The sequence below is a fragment of the Lutjanus erythropterus genome, chromosome 11 (assembly GCF_056507025.1).
Source record: "Lutjanus erythropterus isolate fLutEry1 chromosome 11, fLutEry1.hap2, whole genome shotgun sequence".
Taxonomy (NCBI): domain Eukaryota; kingdom Metazoa; phylum Chordata; class Actinopteri; order Lutjaniformes; family Lutjanidae; genus Lutjanus; species Lutjanus erythropterus.
The window spans coordinates 40490785-40512346 of record NC_139327.1 but is presented as its reverse complement, the minus strand read 5'-3'; the positions used below and the strand labels follow the sequence as shown (position 1 = coordinate 40512346).

Genomic DNA, 21562 nt, shown 5'->3' with positions numbered 1-21562 from the left:
CAGCTGTTGTGAGCATAAATCATGTTGAACTCAATGTTTCAGGCTGCAGTTTGTTACACTGCTACACTGCTACATGATGATGATGATGACGATGATGATGATGATGATGATGATGATGATCTCACAGCAGACGCTTTTCTACCTCAGTTCAAACTGAACTACAGCTGATTGGCTGAATTTGTGCAGAAGATAAAAGGTGAGTTCAGTCTGACGTCTGACAGCAGATCTGATTTCCTCCTCTGTTTACACAGTGTGTGTGTGTGTGTGTGTGTGTGTGTGTGTGTGTGTGTGTGTGTGTGTGTGTGTGTTACTCACATTAACTTAATATTTATTTTGCCAACTGTGAAATGCATCACAAACATGTGGGGAGAGAGAGAGAGAGAGAGAGAGAGAGAGAGAGAGAGAGAGAGAGAGAGAGAGAGAGAGAGAGAGACAAAACGAGCTGCAGACAGAGTGAGAGCAGTAAAGAGAGAGAGGAGTTGTTCTCTGACAGACAGACTCACTCATTATCTTCTTCATCTTCATTTTCTTCATCTTTTTCTTTTTCACCATCGTCATCCTCAGCCATGTCGGTTCTTCCTCTGCGGGTGAAAATGCTGCGGCAGGTCTGGAGGTTGAAAGGTCTCGTCGTCCTCGTCTGCAGCCCGTTCATCCTGCTGCCGCTCGCCGTCAGCACCACGGTGAGAGCACTTCACTGACCAGTTCACCTTACCTCTTCATTGACCACTTTAAATAAATAGCCAGTTTACAGAACACTTCACTGACCAGTTTAAATAACCAGTTTACTGAGAAATGACAACATCAACCTACCTGAAAAACCAGTATATTGAACACTGACCATTTCAATGTGCACCAGTTGAAGTCTGCTTGACGCTGACCAGTGTTAATGAGCAGTTTACTAAATAATAACCAGTTAAGGTTGCCAGTTTAAAGAGCTCTAACCAGTTTAAATAACCAGTTTACTGAACAATAACCAGGTAAAAGACTGGTTTATTAAACTCTGACCAGTTTAATATAACATTCTACAAGCTGTTGACCAGTTTACAGGTTTACTAACACTGACCAGTTTGCTGACGAATGACCAGTTAAAGTTATCAGTTTACACTAACCAGTCTAAGTAACCAGCTGACTGAAAACTAACTAGTTCAAGTTAGTGGTTTGGTTAATGAGTTACGTTGATCTAAAGTTGAAAGCATGATGCACAATGGATTTCATTTCTTCAAAGTGTGTCCAAATCCACCTTTGCCGTCTTGTACCAGGTGTGCAGGGGCATCCTGTCCTGCCTCTTGCACCAGCAGCACACAGCAGGACTCACCTATCAGCTGTGCCCAAGTCCTCTGATTTATTCATGGGTGAGTTTAGGCCAAACATGCAATAAACCAATCAGAAAGTCGGCTTTCATCACCTTTAAGAGGCAGGTGCACCAGCAGTGCAAGTGTTGGCAGCATGATGGCAGATTTACCAGGAGGAAACAAAGAAAAGATTTTTAAAGAGAGAAGACAGATCTCATGGCTCGACAAATGAAAGTGCGAGAGCGCGAAATATATGGCGACGGCAGGACGGAAATGAGTGAAGAGCGAAGGAGAGGAGAAACTGACCATGAAGCTGCACCTCAGTCTGGCTGAGCACCCATCTGAGCCGGACTGAGGTGCAGCTTCAACCTGTTAATTACACACAGGTTATCCAGCGGGTCTGTCTACCCAGCATCAGGTCTGACAGAGGCACACAGACTGTTTTCTCCCCGGGTCGGACTGTCTTGTTCTTGTTCATTTTGTATGTTTTAGATCATAATTGTAATCGTTGTTTTTCTGGATCACTTTTCTAATCCATACTCCTGTGTGGGGAAAAAAACTGGACATAAATGAAGGTGTTTTATGATTGTGCAGATGTGTGTGTGTGCTTCGACCAAATGTGCCGGTTGCTCTCTTGTGCTGACGGACTGATCATGCCACAGCCGACCCAGTGACTGTAGAAATATTCACATCTTATACTTCAATAAAGGTAGTAATACTCTGTAACAAGAAGGACATGTTACAACAGAAATCACATATTTCTTCTCCGTTTATAGTTTGTCTGTGGGACTACAGAGTGTTGGGTCTAACAGCTGGAAATACTTTAGTTTACTTAACAATTCTCTTATAATGTGTCCCAGATTACCCTCTAATAACATCTAATAAACTTCTGATAAGGGGTCTTATACTGTCTAATTGTGAAAATATTATGTCTAGGGTTCTTCAGCATTTTTAAAGTTAATATCTGGGTTCTTAACCATATGATCAACTAATAAAATTATAATGTATTGGTACAGATTAAACTACTCAGCAGTATATAAAGCAGTATATCAAGTCATGAAATTCTGCTCAAGACACAACAAGCCTTACTTTGTATTTAATTACAAAACCTGGAATATATTATGTTCTTTTATTAGACAGGAAACAAACACGACTAATTATACATTATACATCGGTACACTAACAAGACCTAACAAGTACATTTTATCAAATTATATGAAAAGAAATGTAGTAAAACAGTATAAAGTATAATATTTTCCTCTGAATTGTAGTGGACTAGAATTAGAAAGTAACATAAAAATAAAGTTATACTGAAGTACCTTACTTGAGTAAATGTACTTGGTTAACTCTGCGACTACCAGTTGCACATTGTCTGACCAGTTAGATTATCCAGTTTACTGGTCAGCTGGTTCATTAAGCTCAGACTAATTATTTCCAGTTTGGACGCTGTGGTTCTTTCTGATTTGGCCGCAGCTGTTTTGACAGTTACGTTCACAGCTTCTGTCACTGATTGACAAACACGGTTTAAAAGTTCACTGTCAAAAGTTACTGAGAAAACATCATAACAGTGAACACGTCAGAGTCCAGAGTCACTTTAACCTACTTTAGTGACATTTTTCACTTTCTGTGGAGAGTGGATCGTTTCATCACTTTAATGTTACGGCTGGTAAAAGTGCAGCTGGTTTTAATTACCGTTTATGCTATTTAGAACATCTTCACCACTTCACCTTGTTGTGAGACAGATTTTACCAACAGCAAACTGTCATCATAAGATCAATATCACTCTCAAGAACACTGGAGCTGTTGGCTGCCGCCGCCTCCAATGGTTAGTTTAAAAAAAAACATATTTCACATCATTGCTACAATACTGGAATTATTCACCAGCAGTTGAGTTTAACAACAGCTCTTCAACAAAGCTTAAAATATATGACATTATATAATTCAACTTTTCAAGGCAGCAGCTCAGTTTAGCATTAATTTTTAACAAATATTAAAATATTCCACATTATTCAAACATTTTACTATAAAGGCAACAGTTCAGTTTAGCGTCAGCCTTTCAACAGTCAGCATCCACAGTTTCTTCAGAAATTGCCTTCTCCAGTTTGTTAGTGTTGTTGTGTGATTTTGGTGAATCTGAATCATCCTTTTCAAACACCGAAGTCACACAAACAAGCTAGCTGATCGAGGCAGTGGTAGACCAGCACATCCTGTGTTCTGTCACGTAACATTACTTGTTTGGTGGCTTTGGAGAGAGCAAGATTTTATCCTTTCATCAACAAGGTGGTGAAAATATTCACACTTTAACTGATAGTGATGTTTGTAGGTGTGCTGCTGACCCTGCATGTTGACCGCCATCTACTGTAGGTAATACTCTGACTGTGGAGAAGAACCTCATACAATCACAAATAATCCAAACTGTTCCTTGAATGCCACACTAACACAACCTGCTGCATCCATGGTGTCTAATACCACTGAGCGAGATGTTTGAGATGTTTGTCCTGCCTAATATTTTCAGCATTGTGTGGTCACTAGTTGATTAATGTGGTTACCTTCAAAACAAGCCACAGATTAACCGTGTGAGTGAATCTCATCGGTGTGATCCACTATTTCAACACACGGCACTACTCCTCCTCTGCTTCAGCTTCTGTTCCTAAAGGGCCTCTATGAACTTTTCCCAGAAATCTACACTTCATCCTCACAGCAGGTGTGTGTGTGTGTAACTCTCTACAGGTGTCTCTGTGTTAACGTGAATGAAAGTTAAGGTAAACAGAGTCGGAGTGTTTGGACAGATTCAGTTCCTGTCTTCAGCTCAGCAGCCTCCCAGCAGCCTCCTCTCCCCGTAACGGCTCATTTCACCTCATTGTTATGCAGTTCTCCCCCCTGTGTTCTCACACACAGCTTCACACATGTTCTCCACATAAAACTAAACTTTATATACAACAAAAGACTTTGGAGGAAGTGTTGGTACCTGGATGATGTCCAGTCTGAGGAACTTAAAACTTTTTAAAAACTTTCTAAAGTCTAGGAAGTGTTCTGTTCTTGTACCGTAGACAAGTCGCACAGATGGACGCACAAAAATCTTTCCCAAGAAGTGGAAGAAGTATTCAGATCCTTTACTTACAGGTGCAATGTGTAAGAATGTGAAGCAATTTACATGCTTTAATTACTTTCTATTGCCTATGAGTGAACGGACTGTAAGTTTCTTGGCTGCCTACAGCAGACAGTGAGCAGGCACCCCAGCGTTAAGCTGAATGTCCCAAGTCCCACCAAATATCTGGACAAAAAGAAAATGTCCCAGCTTTCAACATTCACTGACAAATTGTTCTGGTTTTCTCCACAAATAAACAGACTGAGCTAATGAATGCTGGTCTGCACCCTCAGTATAATATTTTGCAGCCTCAGTTGAAATTTGAATAATAAATGCAGAGCACGAGGTTGTAGGTCTGGTGCACAGACTGTATGTCTCCATGCACACCTGTTTTGATTCATGTATGCACAGCAGCGCAATGTGCAAAAGGTCTGAGTAAAGGTGAATGTAGATCAGCAGGTGTGGTGATCACTAAATACGTGGTAACAACAGCTCAGGAATAGATGAAATTGATTTGGTGTTGCTTTCAGCTGATTTATGACGGTGAACACAGTGAGCCATAACAGCACTGCACTCTGGTGCAGCTCTTCTCAGAGGCTGTGCATTTATTAACATATCAGTGCTGCCTTCAGGTGCTGCAGGGATTTCATGAACTGAGAGAAGAGAGAATCTTTTCGTTCAATGTAAAACAGCTGTGGACAATAAATACTGTAAGAAACACATACAGCAATTCATAGACCAATGTAGACTGATTAACTGACTTTCCTGCTTTAATCAGATTAAATGTCATTTTAATCCCACTAATCTCAGATGAATTGTACGTCATCTTCTTCTGTTTGGACCTGTGCGCTCAGCACCGAAAAAACTGTCCCCGATTTATCATTTTAATTCATAATAATATAAATTAAATTATGCTCCAGTGTCTCGCCTCTCTTCTGCTCCCCCATAATAACAACTGTGTAACACTAGCTAACATTAGCTTAGAGATGGAGTCATTTTAGATGGCTAATGTCAGCTAACATTAGGTTGCTCCCTAATGTGGAAGAACTGCTAGCTGGCTAATGTAGCACAATACTGAACTGATTAGACAGCATCAGCTAATTCATTGATTGGCTAGCTTGTCATTTTGTTGGCTGGTGTTGCAGGGCAGCTAGCACAGGATTCATGCAGGATGGTCGAGTTACAGCTAGCTGGCTAACCTTATCTTGCTTGCTCACTAATGTTATCATTAGCAAAATACAATCTCAGTAAATATGTTACTCAGCTAATTTGCAAATGACTTCACCAGCTAACGTGATCCGTGATATTAACTTGCATATTTGGACAAATGTTGATTTTAGCAACAATAAATGATGTAATGCTACAAAGCAAAGGTGTGAAACTGACGGCTGCTTTCTACTAGTCAAGAGCGATGCAAGGCAGCTAAGATGGGTTTGGCTGGATGGCTGAGGCTTGGCTGTGCGCCGTGCCTTTGGCACTGGCTGCTTCTTTACATTAGCTAATGAAGTCATTCTAAACATGATTGTAATTTATTTCCCAGCATGCAGTGTTCAGTCTCGTGTACGTCACGTCACCGTTTTGGTCAAAGTCCATGATGATGTTCGCTGTTGTGGGCAGCAGGACTGCAATTCTGCAACTAAATGGCCACCAGGTGTCATTAATAACCATGATTTTCTTAAAATAGAACCTTTAGGTCAAAGTACAAAAACCACAGTGTGAAAATACTCCACTAGAAGTTAACGTCCTGCATTCAAAGTAAAAGTTTGTCAGTATTATCAGCAAAATGTATGAAAACTTCTTAAAGTCCTTCAAGTATTCTAGTCGGGTAAAATTCCCTGTCAGTGTTTTATGATGTTTATGGATTAATATCACTGCTGCATTCTTGTGTCTGTTGCATTTTACTGCTGTAGATGAATAAAATTAATCTCATTTTAACACCTTTATATACTGTCAAACTGTTTAAGCTACAACAATTTTAATTTATTTTTTGAAAGGTCCCACACACAGGGGAGTTTCAGGTCTTTTTACGTTTCAATATTTTGTCTGTCCGTCCTGTTGGTTATCGTGAGAACTTTGACTCTCTACGTCACAGCTGGATTCTGGCGTCCAGCAGGTGAATGAACAGAAACAGTCAGGTGAGCAGACAGGTTGTAAATCCTCGTGCACACGTCCAACAGACAGACAGACAGTGAGATTTAAGCTCAGAGTTCACAGCAGGAGTCTGCATCAACACGTCCTCTGTTTCCTACAATAACAGCTCTTGTTTCTGCAGATTATATAACGAGGCTGTCCTTTCAATTCAGATGAGTTTTTTTCTGTAAAAACATTGGACTGACTGAAACCACAGAAGAAGAACTAATGTTGACGTCAAACCCCTTTATAACTTCATAAAATCCCCTGAAACATATTCAGATTAAAGTGGAATCTTCATTAAGCATCTTTAAGGACATAACAGCTGAATTTGATCATTAACTGTAAATGTCACAACCACTCAGAATTTATTAACTTAATTCAAAGTTTATTTAATCAGACTGTCAAATTAAGGGAAACTTTAATTCTTAAATTAAAGTTTTGGGGGGGGTTTTGGATCTTAGCGGATGATTTTGGAGCCTTTTAGGAGTTTTAATCAGTCAGTGACTGATTTATTTAACTCTTAAAAAGAAAGTAAAGTATTTTTTATGGTTTATCTGTTTATCTTCATCAGCCAATCAAGTCATTTTCACATAACAAGAGTAGAAAGAAACGTTCATTCATTTACTTTTATTTGGAGGATTTCTGAAAATTCTGTTAAAAATTATTTTACATTTGGATGGAAGCTTGACTGTTAAAAGTTGTGATGGATTTACGAATTATTAACCTGAAATGTTAAATGCTTTTCTCTGTGTGTGTGTGTGTGTGTGTGTGTGTGTGTGTGTGTGTGTGTGTGTGTGTGTGTGTGTGTGTGTGTGTAGGAGGCAGCCTGTGCATATGTCATAGCCCTCATGGCGGTGTATTGGTGCACTGAGGTGTTGCCGCTGGCGGTGACGGCGCTGCTGCCGACCATCCTGTTCCCTGTCCTCGGCATCATGGAGTCCAAAGATGTAAGACTGGACACACATGCACGCACACACACACACACACACACACACACACACACACACACACACACACACACGTGGTACAATAAGACAGTCTTTGTAGTACAAACACTGTAGATATGTTGTGTATTAGGAGGACAAATTAACCTGATAAGGTCCTTTAATTCTGACAAACACAGTAAAGGTTCAATGACAGTTAGCAGTATATGTCAGCTATAACAAGACAACATCAAACTACACAAAAAGTGCCAATTATTGAACGCACTGCTTGTGTTATTGGGATTAGATGTTATTAATCAATCAAAGATAAACTTAGAGAAAAAAAAGTCAAAGAGGCTCATTTTACATGTACATATGTTTTTATTTGACTCCAGTGAAGAGATATAAAAGACAAAAAGATGCAACAAGATGAAAAAACACGTAAAAGATGGCTACTTTTTACTTTTGACATAATTTGTGCTGTAAATGTTTGTGTTGTTGCTCAGGTGTGCATGCAGTACCTGAAGGACACCAACATGCTGTTTGTTGGTGGGCTGATGGTGGCCGTGGCTGTGGAGCACTGGAACCTCCACAAACGCATCGCGCTCAGAGTCCTGCTGATGGTCGGGGTTCGACCTGCCCTGTGAGTCTCCTGTTCTCTGATGTACCATGATGAATGTTTGAACTACAAAAACAGGACTTATGATACAAAAATTCACATGAATAACAAAACTACAATACGAACAAATGTATTTTGACTGTTTTTAAATCCTCTGGGCCTGTTTCTGGTTCTTTGCTCTCGATGATCTCCTCTTCCTTCGTCTCCCAGGTTGATGCTGGGCTTCATGGGAGTGACGGCCTTCCTCTCCATGTGGATCAGCAACACAGCCACCACGGCCATGATGGTACCGATCGTCCAGGCCATCCTGGACCAGCTCAACTGCAACGTAGACGCTGAACCGTCCTCCAAGAGCCAGAGGAGGAGCGTCGTTCTACACCAGGAACATGAGGAGAAAACCATCCTGCAAACTGGTCCTTCGAACATCCTGGAGAACGGTACGATCGATGCACTGCGGACCCACATAGGTGACCAGTAGTGATGCAGAAAGTAGTGAGTCCTTCATGTAGAGAAGAGGACAGTAAGGAATCGTGGATGGGCGTGTGATGAGTTTGAATTCTGTCACAGGCTCGGATTAACCACAGACAAGAAATCTACTCAGAGGGAGAAATTTTTTAAACTTCAGCGATCGATATAAAAAACATTATCACTGGTTTGCAGAATCATCCATGATCAACGTTCTTGTCTGGTGATGGGGTTGAGAAGAACAGACAGGTTAGGTTGGCAGTAGATTGAGGCTCTGTGTTCAGAACAGAAATGAACAGCAAAGCTGGAAACCTTCATCCTCCGGTGTTGCAGTAAAATCTTCAAACCACAGGTCAAAGTTGAATCCCAAACATCTGACTTCACGTCACATCAAGGTTCTGCTGTAGTTGTCTGATATCGGCCTGAAACGTCAACTTCTTACACTCCGTTTCCATCTTCAGTCTGATGTATCCTCCTCTCTAACTGATCCCTGTGAGGGAGGGGGATCTGATATCCCCAAACCAATCAGTAGAGACCAGCATATTTGGCACACAGCTTGAGAAAGCGTCACAACAGCGTTGGCCCCGTTTGTGGCCCTGATTGGCCAACCGTTCATTGGACAGACTGTTTTTTCAGACAAGAAAGCACAGTTTCATGTCATGATACCAGACGAGTCAGTTGACTCTGTGGATTCAGAGGTCTGGACTCAGGTTACGGTCCCAGTATACTTAAAACCACAATGGATGGACTGTTGACCCACACAGGTCAGAATAATCGTCTCAGTAGAAGACAGTTGGTTGACACAATTTTTTTGGCCTGATAAACTTAAAAGTAGGAGATTATCAGATTTTAAATGTAGTTAGTGTGACATGTACTCTTTGATTGCAGTTAAACTAAAATACTTGATATTGTACAAAATACAAGTTTACACACTGTAACAAAATTCAGGCCAACTTAATTCATTAGATTTGAATTTTGAGCCCAGCTCAAGTTTTGACAAAGTTTTGTTTGTTGTTTTGTTGAGATAATTTTTAATTTAGTTTTCAGGTTCAAAATTCACTGTGAACAATTTTTAAATATGTTTTTCAACTAAGGATTATAGGTTGGCAAAACTTTGTTTAGTTTATTTCAAAAGTTTCAAAACTTTCTCAAAGTTTTGAGAGTTTGATTTTGAGAGTTTTTGATTAAAAACATGAAAATCCAGTGAAGGCAACTGCCTTCAAATTATGAGTTTTCTCAACTTTTTCTTTTTTTTAACAGGACAGACCTGATTTATTTTAAGAATAAAAAATAATTATTTCATGCTTGGCGAAGCTTAAACTCGCTAGTTTAAGTTTTCACTACTTATTACAATGAATTAATGTGAGCATCTGGTTTAACGGTGCACTGAATTCGTGGACGTTTCCCCCTCAGGTCTGAACGGGGTCACCAAAGTCAGCAACCTACAAGACAACATGTCCGCTGAACACAAAGTGTTGTCAGAGGGTCGACGGGAAATCGTCAAACCTGCACCACAGGACAAACCTCCATCAGACCGCGGCAACAGTGGGCCTGGTGAGTCCACAGAGGAGTGGGAACTAAAGATGCATGATGAGGAAAATGATCAGAATGTAAATGACTCTCTGAACCGTCTGCAGCGGTGGTCGTGTCCGTCTGTCAGATGGAGCTGGAGGAGCTGAGTGACGAGGACGAGGAGAGGAGGAAGATGAGTAAAGGACTGCTGCTGTGTGTGTGCTACGCTGCCAGCATCGGAGGCATCGCTACTCTGACCGGAACCGGACCCAACCTGGTTCTGATCGGACAGATGAACCAGTAAGTGCTAACATACAAACACAAACAAGAACACAAACAAACAAAAGTGATCTTTTCCCAGAATGACGCCGTAACAAGGACAGGTGTGTTTACCCGGCACCTTTGGCGGCGGGAGGCATAATTATTTTGCAGCAACAGTAACAATCAGGACATTCAGTTTCCTCTCCTCTTATTGTGAAGTTCAAATCTATCATCTCTCCTGACTTCCTGTCTCATAGACTCTTCCCTCAGAACGGAGACGTGATCAACTTTGCGTCCTGGTTTGTGTTCGCCTTCCCCACCATGGTGCTGACGCTGACCCTGGCCTGGTTCTGGCTCCAGTTCCTCTACATCGGCTGCAAGTGAGTCGCTTCACAAACCAAACATTTGACTTTGAGCCTCCTGCTGCATGTGTGTCGAGGTCCTCACAAGTCACCGTTTACTTCCTGAAATGAAAGTGTTTAAGTGCAGATGATTGGCTGCCTCCGTCTCACAGCGGTGGTTGTTATTGCTGGTGGTTTTCACATTAAAACCACTTTTCAAAAACTGTCCAGCTGTTGTTAAATTTTCATATTAAATGTAATGTTTGATTGTGATTCGCTGCAGCCTGCGGAGGACGTGGGGTTGTGGGGCGGTGCAGTCGGAGAAGGAGCGAGCGGCGTACGAAGTGATCAGGGAGGAGCATCGACGTCTTGGACCGATGAGTTACGCAGAGGTCAGCGTCCTGGCGCTCTTCAGCCTCATGGTGGTGCTGTGGTTCACACGAGATCCACGCTTCATGGACGGCTGGGCCACCAACGTCTTCAACGCCAAGGCCGAGTGAGTACCCAGAAATAATACACAAGTTCCTGTTGTCATCTCGCCATGTCGGTTCTGGTGGCAACTAATCTCTGACACTACTGGACCCATCAGCATCATATTTTTTATACACATTTATGATGTTTTGATCATATTTATGCTCAAGGGCATCTCCTGGTGGCTTATACTTTTTTAAAACCTTGAAAAACCTGTTTTACTATAGTGACTGCCGGCTCCCACAAGTCATCAACAACTGCTGGGCTAAAAACAACGTTCACCTCATCCACATTTTGCCGCTGTCGTGGCACAAAAACTGACAGAAAAGTTCAGTCTCATCTTAAACTGGAGAATCTGCAGATTCATTTCATACCAGTTGTTTATGATATGTTCCACTAAAGTTTGGCACATTTTACCTTCTTGGCTGTTGTTGTTTATCAGCGTTATGCGTCTGTGTCCATAATGGAGCGTTCAAGCTGATAAACAAACAAACAAACCGCTCACGGCGGACGGATGCCCATCATAAAGTTTGGTTCTGCTGCAGGTTTCTGCCTGTTAAAATTAGATTTTTCCTCGACACCGGTGCCTGAGTTCTTGCTTGATGGGAACTATTGGCTCTCTTTAAATAAAAATATAAAGAGTTCTGTCCAGATCTGCTGTATGAAACGTGCCCTGAGTCAAAAACAACAACAACAAACCGTGAATAAATGTAAATAAGCAACAGAATGTTCCACATAAAGAATACAGAATGTTCTAAATAGTTAACCAAATGTTGGGAATAAACAACAAGATGTTTTAAACAAATTAAAAAATGTTCTAAGTTTTAAAAAGTTCTAAATAAGTAACCCCTAACCCCTAAATAATTAACGAAATGTTCTAAATAAATAACATGTTCTAAATACATAATGAAATAATATAAAATATCTCTGAAAATATTTTACAAAAAGAATAAAATGCTCTAAATAATTAACAAAATGTCTGAAATAAAAACAGTCGTCATAAATAATAACAAAATGTTTTGATTAAACAACGAAAGTAGTTCAAAGTAGATAACCAAATATTCTAAATAAATGAAACTTATCATGCTGTTTATTGTTTAAACATTAAGTTGAACTGTTGGTTATAATATATTCTATACATCTTAAAGAAAACTGAGATTATACTGTACAGAAAACTAAACAGATCTCCACTGGCTGCATCTAGCAGTTGTGATGACATTGCAGTAGGTGCTTCACCATCTTCACTCATGAATTAATGCCAAAAATTGACAACAAAAAAATTTCAGATTTGAATTTTTTTTTTTTTTATGTCTTTTGCACCAATCAGAGCTGAGAGCTGTGAACACAGTCTGCAGTTCTGTCACAGAAACGCTGCCTGGAATAAATCAGTCACATATCTGTGTGTGTGTGTGTGTGTGTGTGTGTGTGTGTGTGTGTGTGTGTGTGTGTGTGTGTGCATTAATGTAAAGTGGAAAAAGGTTCAGCTCAGAGGGCTGAATGAACCGTCACCTCAGGGCAAAATCCCTGAACACACAGGAATCAGAGGTGAAGAACAAACAGAGGAAACGTGTTCTGAGTACAAACGGTAAACTTTAGTGTCACGTCAACAGCTGAGCTCTGACCTGTGGTACTGAGCTGCACTCTGAGGCTGCATGAAGAGCACGCCTCAACAGGCTGCAGCTCGCACAGCTTATCTCCGAGTCACTGTCACATTTGTGGAATTTAGTTTTGATTTATTTTGTCAAAAAAGGAAGCAATACGTCCCATAAATGTCGATGTGAATGCACCCAAAACAGGAATCTGATTGTTTCCAGTTCCCCGTGCTGCACTTCTTCATCTGCAAATAAAGCAGATTTTATTTGAGTTTTTGTGATCATGAGCCTTTTTGGTGACGTTACTTAGAGCGTTTAATGAATTATACAAAAAAATCAGACATATTAGGCCACAACAGTCACAGAGACAGCCGGTGAAATCCTGCAGGGACTGATTACTAATCGGAGCTGACACAGAGGAAACTTCTTTTCTGTTGCTGTTTTTCATGGGTGTTACCGACTGTTGAATTAATATTAATCCCACCTACAAAACTCAGACTGATTTTCAGACCAGCAGAAAGAGTCGATGAGAGATTCAGACACCTGGAGCCTGAGGTTCACCTGTAGACGGTCTGAGATCGGCTCCAGATCGAACCGCCACCGGAAGCAAATCGACCATCATCCCGACGTCATCGGCGTCTGACTTTTAACTCCCCGTCCTCTCACCTGGCTCCGCCCCCTCACCTCTCACCTGCTTTCTCTCCATACACACTCATTCATGCGCTGCCAGCTGGGTCACATGACCGGAGGAGGACATCGTCTGTCCATCGATCTGTTTGTCCTCACAGATGTTTTTGTCCTGCTGGCTGTTGTGTTCTCGTCTCATCAGTTCGGCCCTTCAGCAGAAATCTGGGAATAAAAAACAAGACTCTCAGAAGAGAGAGAAATAAATAATTTACTTTCCTGATACGACCTCTGAACTCATGAAGGATTAGAAAACTGAAGAGTTTGTGACCTGCAGAAACAGACTGGTTAAATTATTTGAACAGAATTCACATGAAATATATTTGTAGAGGTAATTTTTTCAGCTCTTCTCAGATTTAGTCCTGAGATCAAACGTAAGTCATGTTTAGTCAACTAAATCCTTATTTACAGTCAACAAAAACATTTAGGTTTTGTCTTACACAAAGAAAACCGCAGATATTTTAATCTAGTTTTATTCACAGATAAATTTGTTGACATAATTCTTTTTGTCTAATTTAGTCAAGACCAACACTTTTACTGTTTTCTCAACTTTCTTGTTTTTACAGTGTAGGACATTTTAGCCTCCTTCATAAATGAGACAAAATAAGTGCATTTAGTCAAAATGTTTTTTCCTCTCATCAGTAAAATGCTTTCTAAAAGCTGTACTGCTGATATAAAACATAAATTTACAGAGTTTCTTCCGTAGTCTTTCATTTATTTGGTGACCCAAATAAAATCTCCTGTGACCCACTTGTGGGTCACGACCCAGTGTTTGGGAATGTCCGCTGTAGATGAAGCGCTGCTGCTCACACAGGCTGTAGAGACTTCAGCAGGCAGACAGACGAGGACTTTCACTCAGGAGATTCAGGGTTTGGATCCTGTGTAACTTCATTATTTTAACCCAAACTTTCCTAAACCTGAACCAAGTAGTTTTGGTGTTTTAACTGAACCAAACTGCGGCCGTCCTCTAAAATGTGTCTCAGCAAACTTTATTTTGAAAATGTAACCAAAAGTTGCAGACTTATTATTGATAACTCGATCAAAGAATTACAACCATGCTGACTCAAACTTTAGCAATCTGAAAAAAGAAAAGTTTAAAAAAGAATTTAAACATAGAAATACTCAAGTAAAGTACAAGAACCTGATTATATTTATTTACTATACTCGAGTAAAAGTACGCAGATACCCATCAATGTGTCATCAGGGAATAAAGGTTGAATATATTTAGGCACTTTTCATGTTTTTCTGCAGTCGAGGGCATTTATGGACCTGAAACAGGACTCACAGGTCTGACAAAGAGACCAGATTTATTTTTCAGTCAGATGACGATCTGCAGTTTATATTTTCTTTGAAATTTTACTTCACTCTTTATAATTAAGACTTGATTTATAACATAAATATAAACTGTGTAACCTGTTTCCTGCAAAAAATGAGCACCTGTTTGCATGAAACAGAGCAACCATAAATTGATTTTGCAAACTGATGGATATTTATTGATATTTTTAGCATTAAAAAAAAGATGTTTTTTGACAGTGGGCAGAGTCTGAGCTGCTGCTGAGTGTGATGCTTCTGTCTCCTAAAAAAACATGAGGTTCGAGGCAGCGGGACTCTTGTGTCCTGGTTTTGAAGGGGGGGGGGGTTGAGGGTGCGATGGGTTCGGTCACCTTGGACCTGCGGTTTGTGCAAACGGATGATTTCAACATGTTTCCTGATGACACAGGTTGATAGTGAAGCTCAGACATGCAGCTGAACAACTGATGTCACTGACTGACGATTCAACTTCTACAACCTCCAGCTAACACGTCAGCTGAGACCACACAAAGAAATAATGTCATAAAACCGTCTGCAAACATATTTTTAAACCTTTGGCATCTAAATGATTAATAAGTATAAAAAGTTCTGGGATCGATCCAGTCGATCGTCTCAGCTGGAAGACAAGAAACAGGATGCAACATAATCCTTGGGGCAAATGTCCATCCACTAAAGTAACCGAGACGCTTTTCACAAAATCAGTCATTTTACCTCGGAGAACACGAGGGATGCAGGTTTGAGTTGTCTCAGTTCTGTTATTGTGTGACTTCAGTGTTTTAACAGGTACATGTGGATCCAAACTAACGTTGAAACAGCAGACGGACACAGTGAGAGACAAGCTGGTGGACACTGAGGAACATTTAGCAGTGAGGAGACAGGAGTGTCCCTCAGGAGGTGATGGAGACCAAAAACAGAGTTAAAAGTTAAAACCACAAGAATCTTCAAAAGATATCATGCAGTGAAAATTAAAATTACAAATCTGTATTTTTCCTCTTTATCTTTCTTGGAAAACAGTGCATTTTTAAAAAAGTGATTTAATGCAGACGTGAGTCTGACAGAAGTTAAAAAAGAAGGAATCAGCTCTGAGAGCTTCACCTGGACTTTACTGGAGCTGCATTTAATTGTTTAGTCTGCAAACTGTCAGGAAACAGGAAAACCACCATTAGTGCTGCACAATCAAACAAAACAAACAAAAAAGGAGAGAATATTAATATCAAGAGGAACATGGACTGAAGACAACATTATGCTGCAGTGTTCAACACTAGAACAAGCAAAGTATATAAATCACAGAATCACTCAGAATATAAAATACATGAGTCAGTCTGACAGAACAAAGCGACTGATGAGAGATCGTCTTTGTGAGGCGCTAATCTGATCTAATCTGATCTGATCTGATCTGATCTGATCTGATCTGATCTGATCAAATCTGATCTGATCTGATCTAATCTAATCTAATCTAATCTGATCTAATCTGATCTGATCTGATCTGATCTGATCTAATCTAATCTGATCTGATCTGATCTGATCTGATCTGATCTGATCTGATCTGATCTAATCTGATCTGATCTGATCTGATCTGATCTGATCTGATCTGATCTAATCTAATCTGATCTGATCTGATATAATCTGATCTGATCCTTTTTTTCAATGAAAGGCCTGAAAAGGTTAAAAAAAAAAAAAAAAAAAGCAGGAGGGGAGGATCTGGAAACGATTCAGGACTTTTGGACGCTGAGTGTGTGCAAATAGTTTGTGGTGAAATTCATTCATGAACTGACAGTGGAGTTGCATCATGTGGAGATCTGAGCCAATAATGTCTGAATCCAGAGGTGGAGTCTTTGATTTGTCAACATGTTAATGCACTGGTTCCCAATCAGAGGCCCAGGTCCCCCTTCGGGACGCACCAGAAGTCACGGGGGTCCCCAAGACTTTCCAAGTCTGCTCTGAGGTCCTCAAAATCAGATTTACACGTTAACTAAAATCACAGTTTCAGGGCTCAGACACCTTTTACAAAATCAAATAGAGAATTAAAACAACAGTAAAGAGTAGTTATTTTTTATTTTTAATATATTATAATGAGCAGCGTGGAGACGTGAACAGATGAATTTGGTTTCTGCAGGATGCTGATTTGATTCTTCATCTCTGCAGGTTCGTCACCGATGCAACCGTCTCTCTGTTTGTTGCTGTTCTGTTGTTTGTTCTTCCATCTGAGCCGCCGCACTTCCTCTGCTTCTGGAGGAGACACGACACAGGTAACACACACACACACACACACACACACACACACACACTCACACACACACACACGCACGCACGCACGCGCACACACACACACACACACGGACACACACACACACGCACACACACACACACACACACACACACACTCACACACACATACAGAGCAGACAGGTGACACTGTTTTGTGTGTGTGTCTGTGTGATTTAATTGTTTTTTGTCCAATCAGAGTCCCAGGTGTCTCGAGGCCCTGCACCTCCTCTGCTCACCTGGCAGGTGACTCAGAAGAAGATGCCCTGGAACATCGTCCTGCTGCTGGGAGGAGGCTTCGCTCTGGCCAAAGGCAGCGAGGTGTGTGTGTGTGTGTGTGTGTGTGTGTGTGTGTGTCAGCAATGAAGGTGTGTTTCCCTCCACTCTCTCTATAGACTGTTGTATAGATGTCCTATAGTTATCCAATCAGATTTTTTTGTTGTTGTTTCTAGGCAGAGAAAGGTTAGAGCTGATCACTCATTGGTTAGGTCTTCATGACACAGCCTGTGTTTGTTTAGAAAGTGACAGGTGAATCAACCAATCACATTTGATTTACAGTGGGCGGGACGGAAAATAATCCCCTCTGTCCTTCCTGAAGGACAGAAATGTCTCACTGGAGACGAAGTGGTCGAGACTGATGCTGTTGCTAAGTGGCTAACTTGATAGCGCTGCCTTTTTGAAGTTTTGCAGCGTAGTGGAGGATCTGTTCAGGACTGCATTCGTCCCCGAGTCTGTTAGAAAACAGTTTTCAGACACTTGAATCTTCTTTTTTAAAGCTTCTTCCAACAGAGCAGCTCAGCAGACAGAGCTGAGTTGGTGGACGGAAATAATCATGTAACTGTGTGTGAGGGACTGAAACAGAGAAATAAGAAACTCAGAATGATTCATATAGATTATTACAGCTCTTAATATCAAACACAAACTTCATTATAACTTATTCAAACAGTAGAAACAGAGTAAATGACAGTTATTTACTGTTAATACAAGTTTAAATACAGAAAACTCTAGAAAAAAATATTTCTTATTCTGCTGTCATTGTGTGGTGTTTGCTGCCCTCTACTGGCCGTTTTATATGTGACAACTACAAACTACAAACTACAAACACAAGCTACCTGCTGCCTGATGCTTATTCCAGTAAATTCCACTGATAGTGGTGAACTCCACAGATGTGTGTGTGTGTATAAATGTGTGTCCAACTCTTGCAGTAAAAAGAGACAGTGAAGACAAACACAGTTTGACAGAAAGTGGTCTGATGAGCTGCAGGTTCGAGGTCGACTCAAGACAGCAGTGTTGAAATTCATTATTTCATAGTTTGTCCAGTGAGAGGAAAACGTTTGTAGAATTTGGCGATCAGCCGAACTCCTTATCTCTAACTGTTGTCCTGAGGTCATACTCACACACACACACACACACACACACACACACACACAATTTTAAAAAGACAGTTTTAAGAAAGAATTAACTTTTTTTTTAGAAAGAATGAACTTTTTTTTTAGAAAGAATGAACTTTTTTTTTAGAAAGAATGAACTTTTTTAGAAAGAATGAACTTTTTTTAGAAAGAATGAACTTTTTTTTAGAAAGAATGAACTTTTTTGGGAAAGTGCTCTCCTGTGACTCACCACCATGAAACCAGAGGTCAGAAACATACAGGTTTCTCAGGAGACTCCTGTTTTTCTTTCTCTCCCTCTTTCATCACAGTCCTGTATTTCTCTTGATTTATCAGAAGCTTTCACTCCTTTTTAGTCCTTTTTTATTGTCACAACCTGTTTCTGACACTGGTGTATAAACCCTGCAACACCAAACACCACATCCTGGACACAAGAATTCACACTTCATGAGGAGAGGTTTGAAGGAAAAGGGCATACAGTTTGTAATATTTATGTTATTATGTTTCTTTTAGGAGCAGAGGCAAAAAATAAATGAATAAAAATTAAATGAAATAGCAGAAAATGGATTAATATTAGTTTATGCCAGAGGTTTACTCAAGTTCACAAGCAGCAAATTATTCTGTATAATTTCCAGAGAATTAAAAGTAAAATTTGAAATTGTTGTCAGGAGTCCGGTCTGTCTCGCTGGCTCGGCACCCAGATGACGCCGCTCCACTCCATCCCTCCCTGGGCCATCGCCGTCGTCCTCTGTCTCCTCATCGCCACCTTCACTGAGTGTGCCAGCAACGTTGCCACGGCAACGCTCTTCCTGCCCATCCTGGCCTCCATGGTATCAACACACAACTATTTTCAGTGCTGATATCTGTGTTCCTCTGATTTCTCTGTCTGTGGTTTCTGTGTTTCGCGTCTGTTTACTGACTGTTTTTTCTGTGTCCTGACTCAGTCTCAGTCCATCAGCTTGAACCCGCTGTACGTGATGATTCCCTGCACCCTCAGTGCCTCCTTCGCCTTCATGCTGCCGGTGGCCACGCCCCCCAACGCCATCGTTTTCTCCCACGGTGTCCTCAAAGTGTCCGACATGGTGAGTCCATGAGGGGGTTCACTGCAGCCCTTTAAGAGGATAGTACAGAAAAATAACAGTGTTTCATAACATGCAAAATAAATTGTGAACGTATGATGAGTTGTAAAAGGTGTGAGGTCTGCTAATAAAACGGGCTAAATGATGGAGAGAGACTGTAGACTGGAAGAATATTAGTCAACGTACCAGCCAGCAGAGAAATCTGTATTCTACATGCTAACATATGAATTACAACACAAAAAAATGAACTGTATTCCATTACAGTTACAGAAAAAGGAGATGTAATTAGATTACAATTGCCTTTAGTAAAAATAGGGACTATTAGCTGGATTACAACTTTAAAGTATGTTATTTAAAAAAGAATGACATACTATGTACACTATTCACAGTACTACTGCCTTTAGCTACCCAGACCAACTGCTAATGTTAGCCAACTGCTAACGTTAGCCACACAGACCAACTGCTAACGTTAGCTACACAGTGGGACGTCTCAGGGAAAAGATTAGATAACAAACAAAGGAGTAGAAGAAGAAATCATGAATCATAATAACCTGCTCCTCCTGTGCGCCCCCTGCAGGCCAGAGCCGGTGTGGTGATGAACATCATCGGGATCGGCTGTATCACCCTGGCCATCAACAGTTGGGGTCGCGTCATGTTCGACCTGGACTCTTTCCCCTCATGGGCCAACGCCACCACACCTGTGTAGGAGCAGCGAGTTGCTGCCTCGTCTGTATTTTCAGGCTTCATCACTGGACTCGTCCGAGCGTCTGGGTGAAATTTACCAGCAGGGAATTTGTTTTTAGGTCTTTTTTGGTCTCATGTTTGCTGGTTCTGAGCCACCGGGAACATCGTCCTCATGTTTGGATCTTCTCACTGCTGATGTGGACTGTGTGTCCCGCAGGTTTTGTCGTCTTGCTCTACAACTGCAGCTAGAATTCAAATAATACTGATGTTATAATAATAGCCAACATGATCTTATGGGATGGTGTATAAAAAGCACCTCACTTTAAATGACATGCAGTCACCATCTTCTCACAGCGGCCATTTTCCTTTGACATCACGCTCAGGGTGTGAAACAGCTGTCAAATAAACGTAGAGAATCTGTCGGGAAGCAGAGGAACAATAACAATTTGTCAGATTCTCTACATTTATATGACGTGTAATCTGAAACACAGCAGGACGACACTTACATATTGCTCTCTATAGCAAGATATTTATTTCCAGGATTTTCCAGGCTTTTTTTGAGATTGTTGCAGCCTAAAATTCCTGATTTCACAATCGCTTTTGTAGAAATTGTGATGTATGTTGCAACATTTTCAGACTTGTTTTTAGAAAAATGAGCGACCGTTTGTCTACAATCCATTTTTTTGCAATGAAACTGTAGAACCAAGGAAAAAAAAAAAAGTTGCATTTTTTTCATAATTCATTAAAAACCAAAAGCAGCTTTGTTGCAGGGAGAATAAAACAGCACTCTGTTCTGAGATTCCACAGAAAAAGCCAAAAACTGCTTGGGATTGCAAAAATATTCAACAAAATCTGCTTTATTTGTAAATGAAGAAGTGCAGCTGATCTGCCAAGAAGCAAAATCATTTTAGAGACTGACCAGACTGATGACTGGTCAAATCTGTGGAAAGGTTGTAAAGTTTGGACGGTCAGTTCCCAGTGATTTGCTTCCTGGAGGGACTGGATGGTGTCTCAGTCCTCCTGATCAGACTTCTTACAGTTCAGTACCCAACATGGATTTATTCACATGTGGGTCAGAGTTTAAAATATAAAAAACATCTGTTTTCTTTAATCACCTGAAAATAAGAATCATTGTGTTTTTGTTACATTAAAATGAGGCCCTTATATCTACAGAGAGCGTCTTCGCAGAGGCCGCCATGTTTCTACAGTAGCCCAGAATTACTGACTGACTCTAGATTCAGACTTCACTGCAAACAGATCTGCAAACTCACCACTAGTTACCACTGAATTCTACACGCCGGTCCTTTAAGACATCAGCTGCCAAGACTCAAATAAAACCCACCACCAACATGACAGAGACGACCAAAATGTCTTAAAGTCAGTGTAACGTCCACTTCCTCAGAATCTAATTCTAACAGACTTGACTTTTTCTGTTCTGGCGAGATACAAGAAAA

General features: G+C 40.7%; 1 protein-coding gene across 1 annotated transcript; it reads left to right on the top strand.

Annotated features, from left to right (window-relative positions):
- The first annotated feature begins 446 nt into the window (after positions 1–446).
- slc13a5a (solute carrier family 13 member 5a) lies at positions 447–20612 on the top strand. The gene is made up of 13 exons (XM_084730137.1): positions 447–680; positions 7332–7460; positions 7943–8079; positions 8266–8492; positions 9934–10074; positions 10158–10332; positions 10551–10673; positions 10918–11130; positions 16838–16941; positions 17157–17278; positions 19014–19175; positions 19290–19427; positions 20002–20612. The coding sequence occupies exons 1-13, from the start codon at positions 567–569 to the stop codon at positions 20128–20130; spliced, it is 1914 nt and encodes a 637-aa protein (XP_084586263.1). The 5' UTR covers positions 447–566; the 3' UTR covers positions 20131–20612.
- The last annotated feature ends 950 nt before the right edge of the window (positions 20613–21562 follow it).

What these genes read in the sequence shown, in the direction of transcription:
- slc13a5a (XM_084730137.1), top strand. Translation starts at nt 567, where the DNA reads ATGTCGGTTCTTCCTCTGCGGGTGAAAATGCTGCGGCAGGTCTGGAGG. An exon ending in GCATCATGGAGTCCAAAGAT is followed by an intron (nt 7,461 to 7,942) that starts GTAAGACTGGAC and finishes GTTGTTGCTCAG; the next exon opens with GTGTGCATGCAGTACCTGAA. An exon ending in GTCGGGGTTCGACCTGCCCT is followed by an intron (nt 8,080 to 8,265) that starts GTGAGTCTCCTG and finishes TTCGTCTCCCAG; the next exon opens with GTTGATGCTGGGCTTCATGG.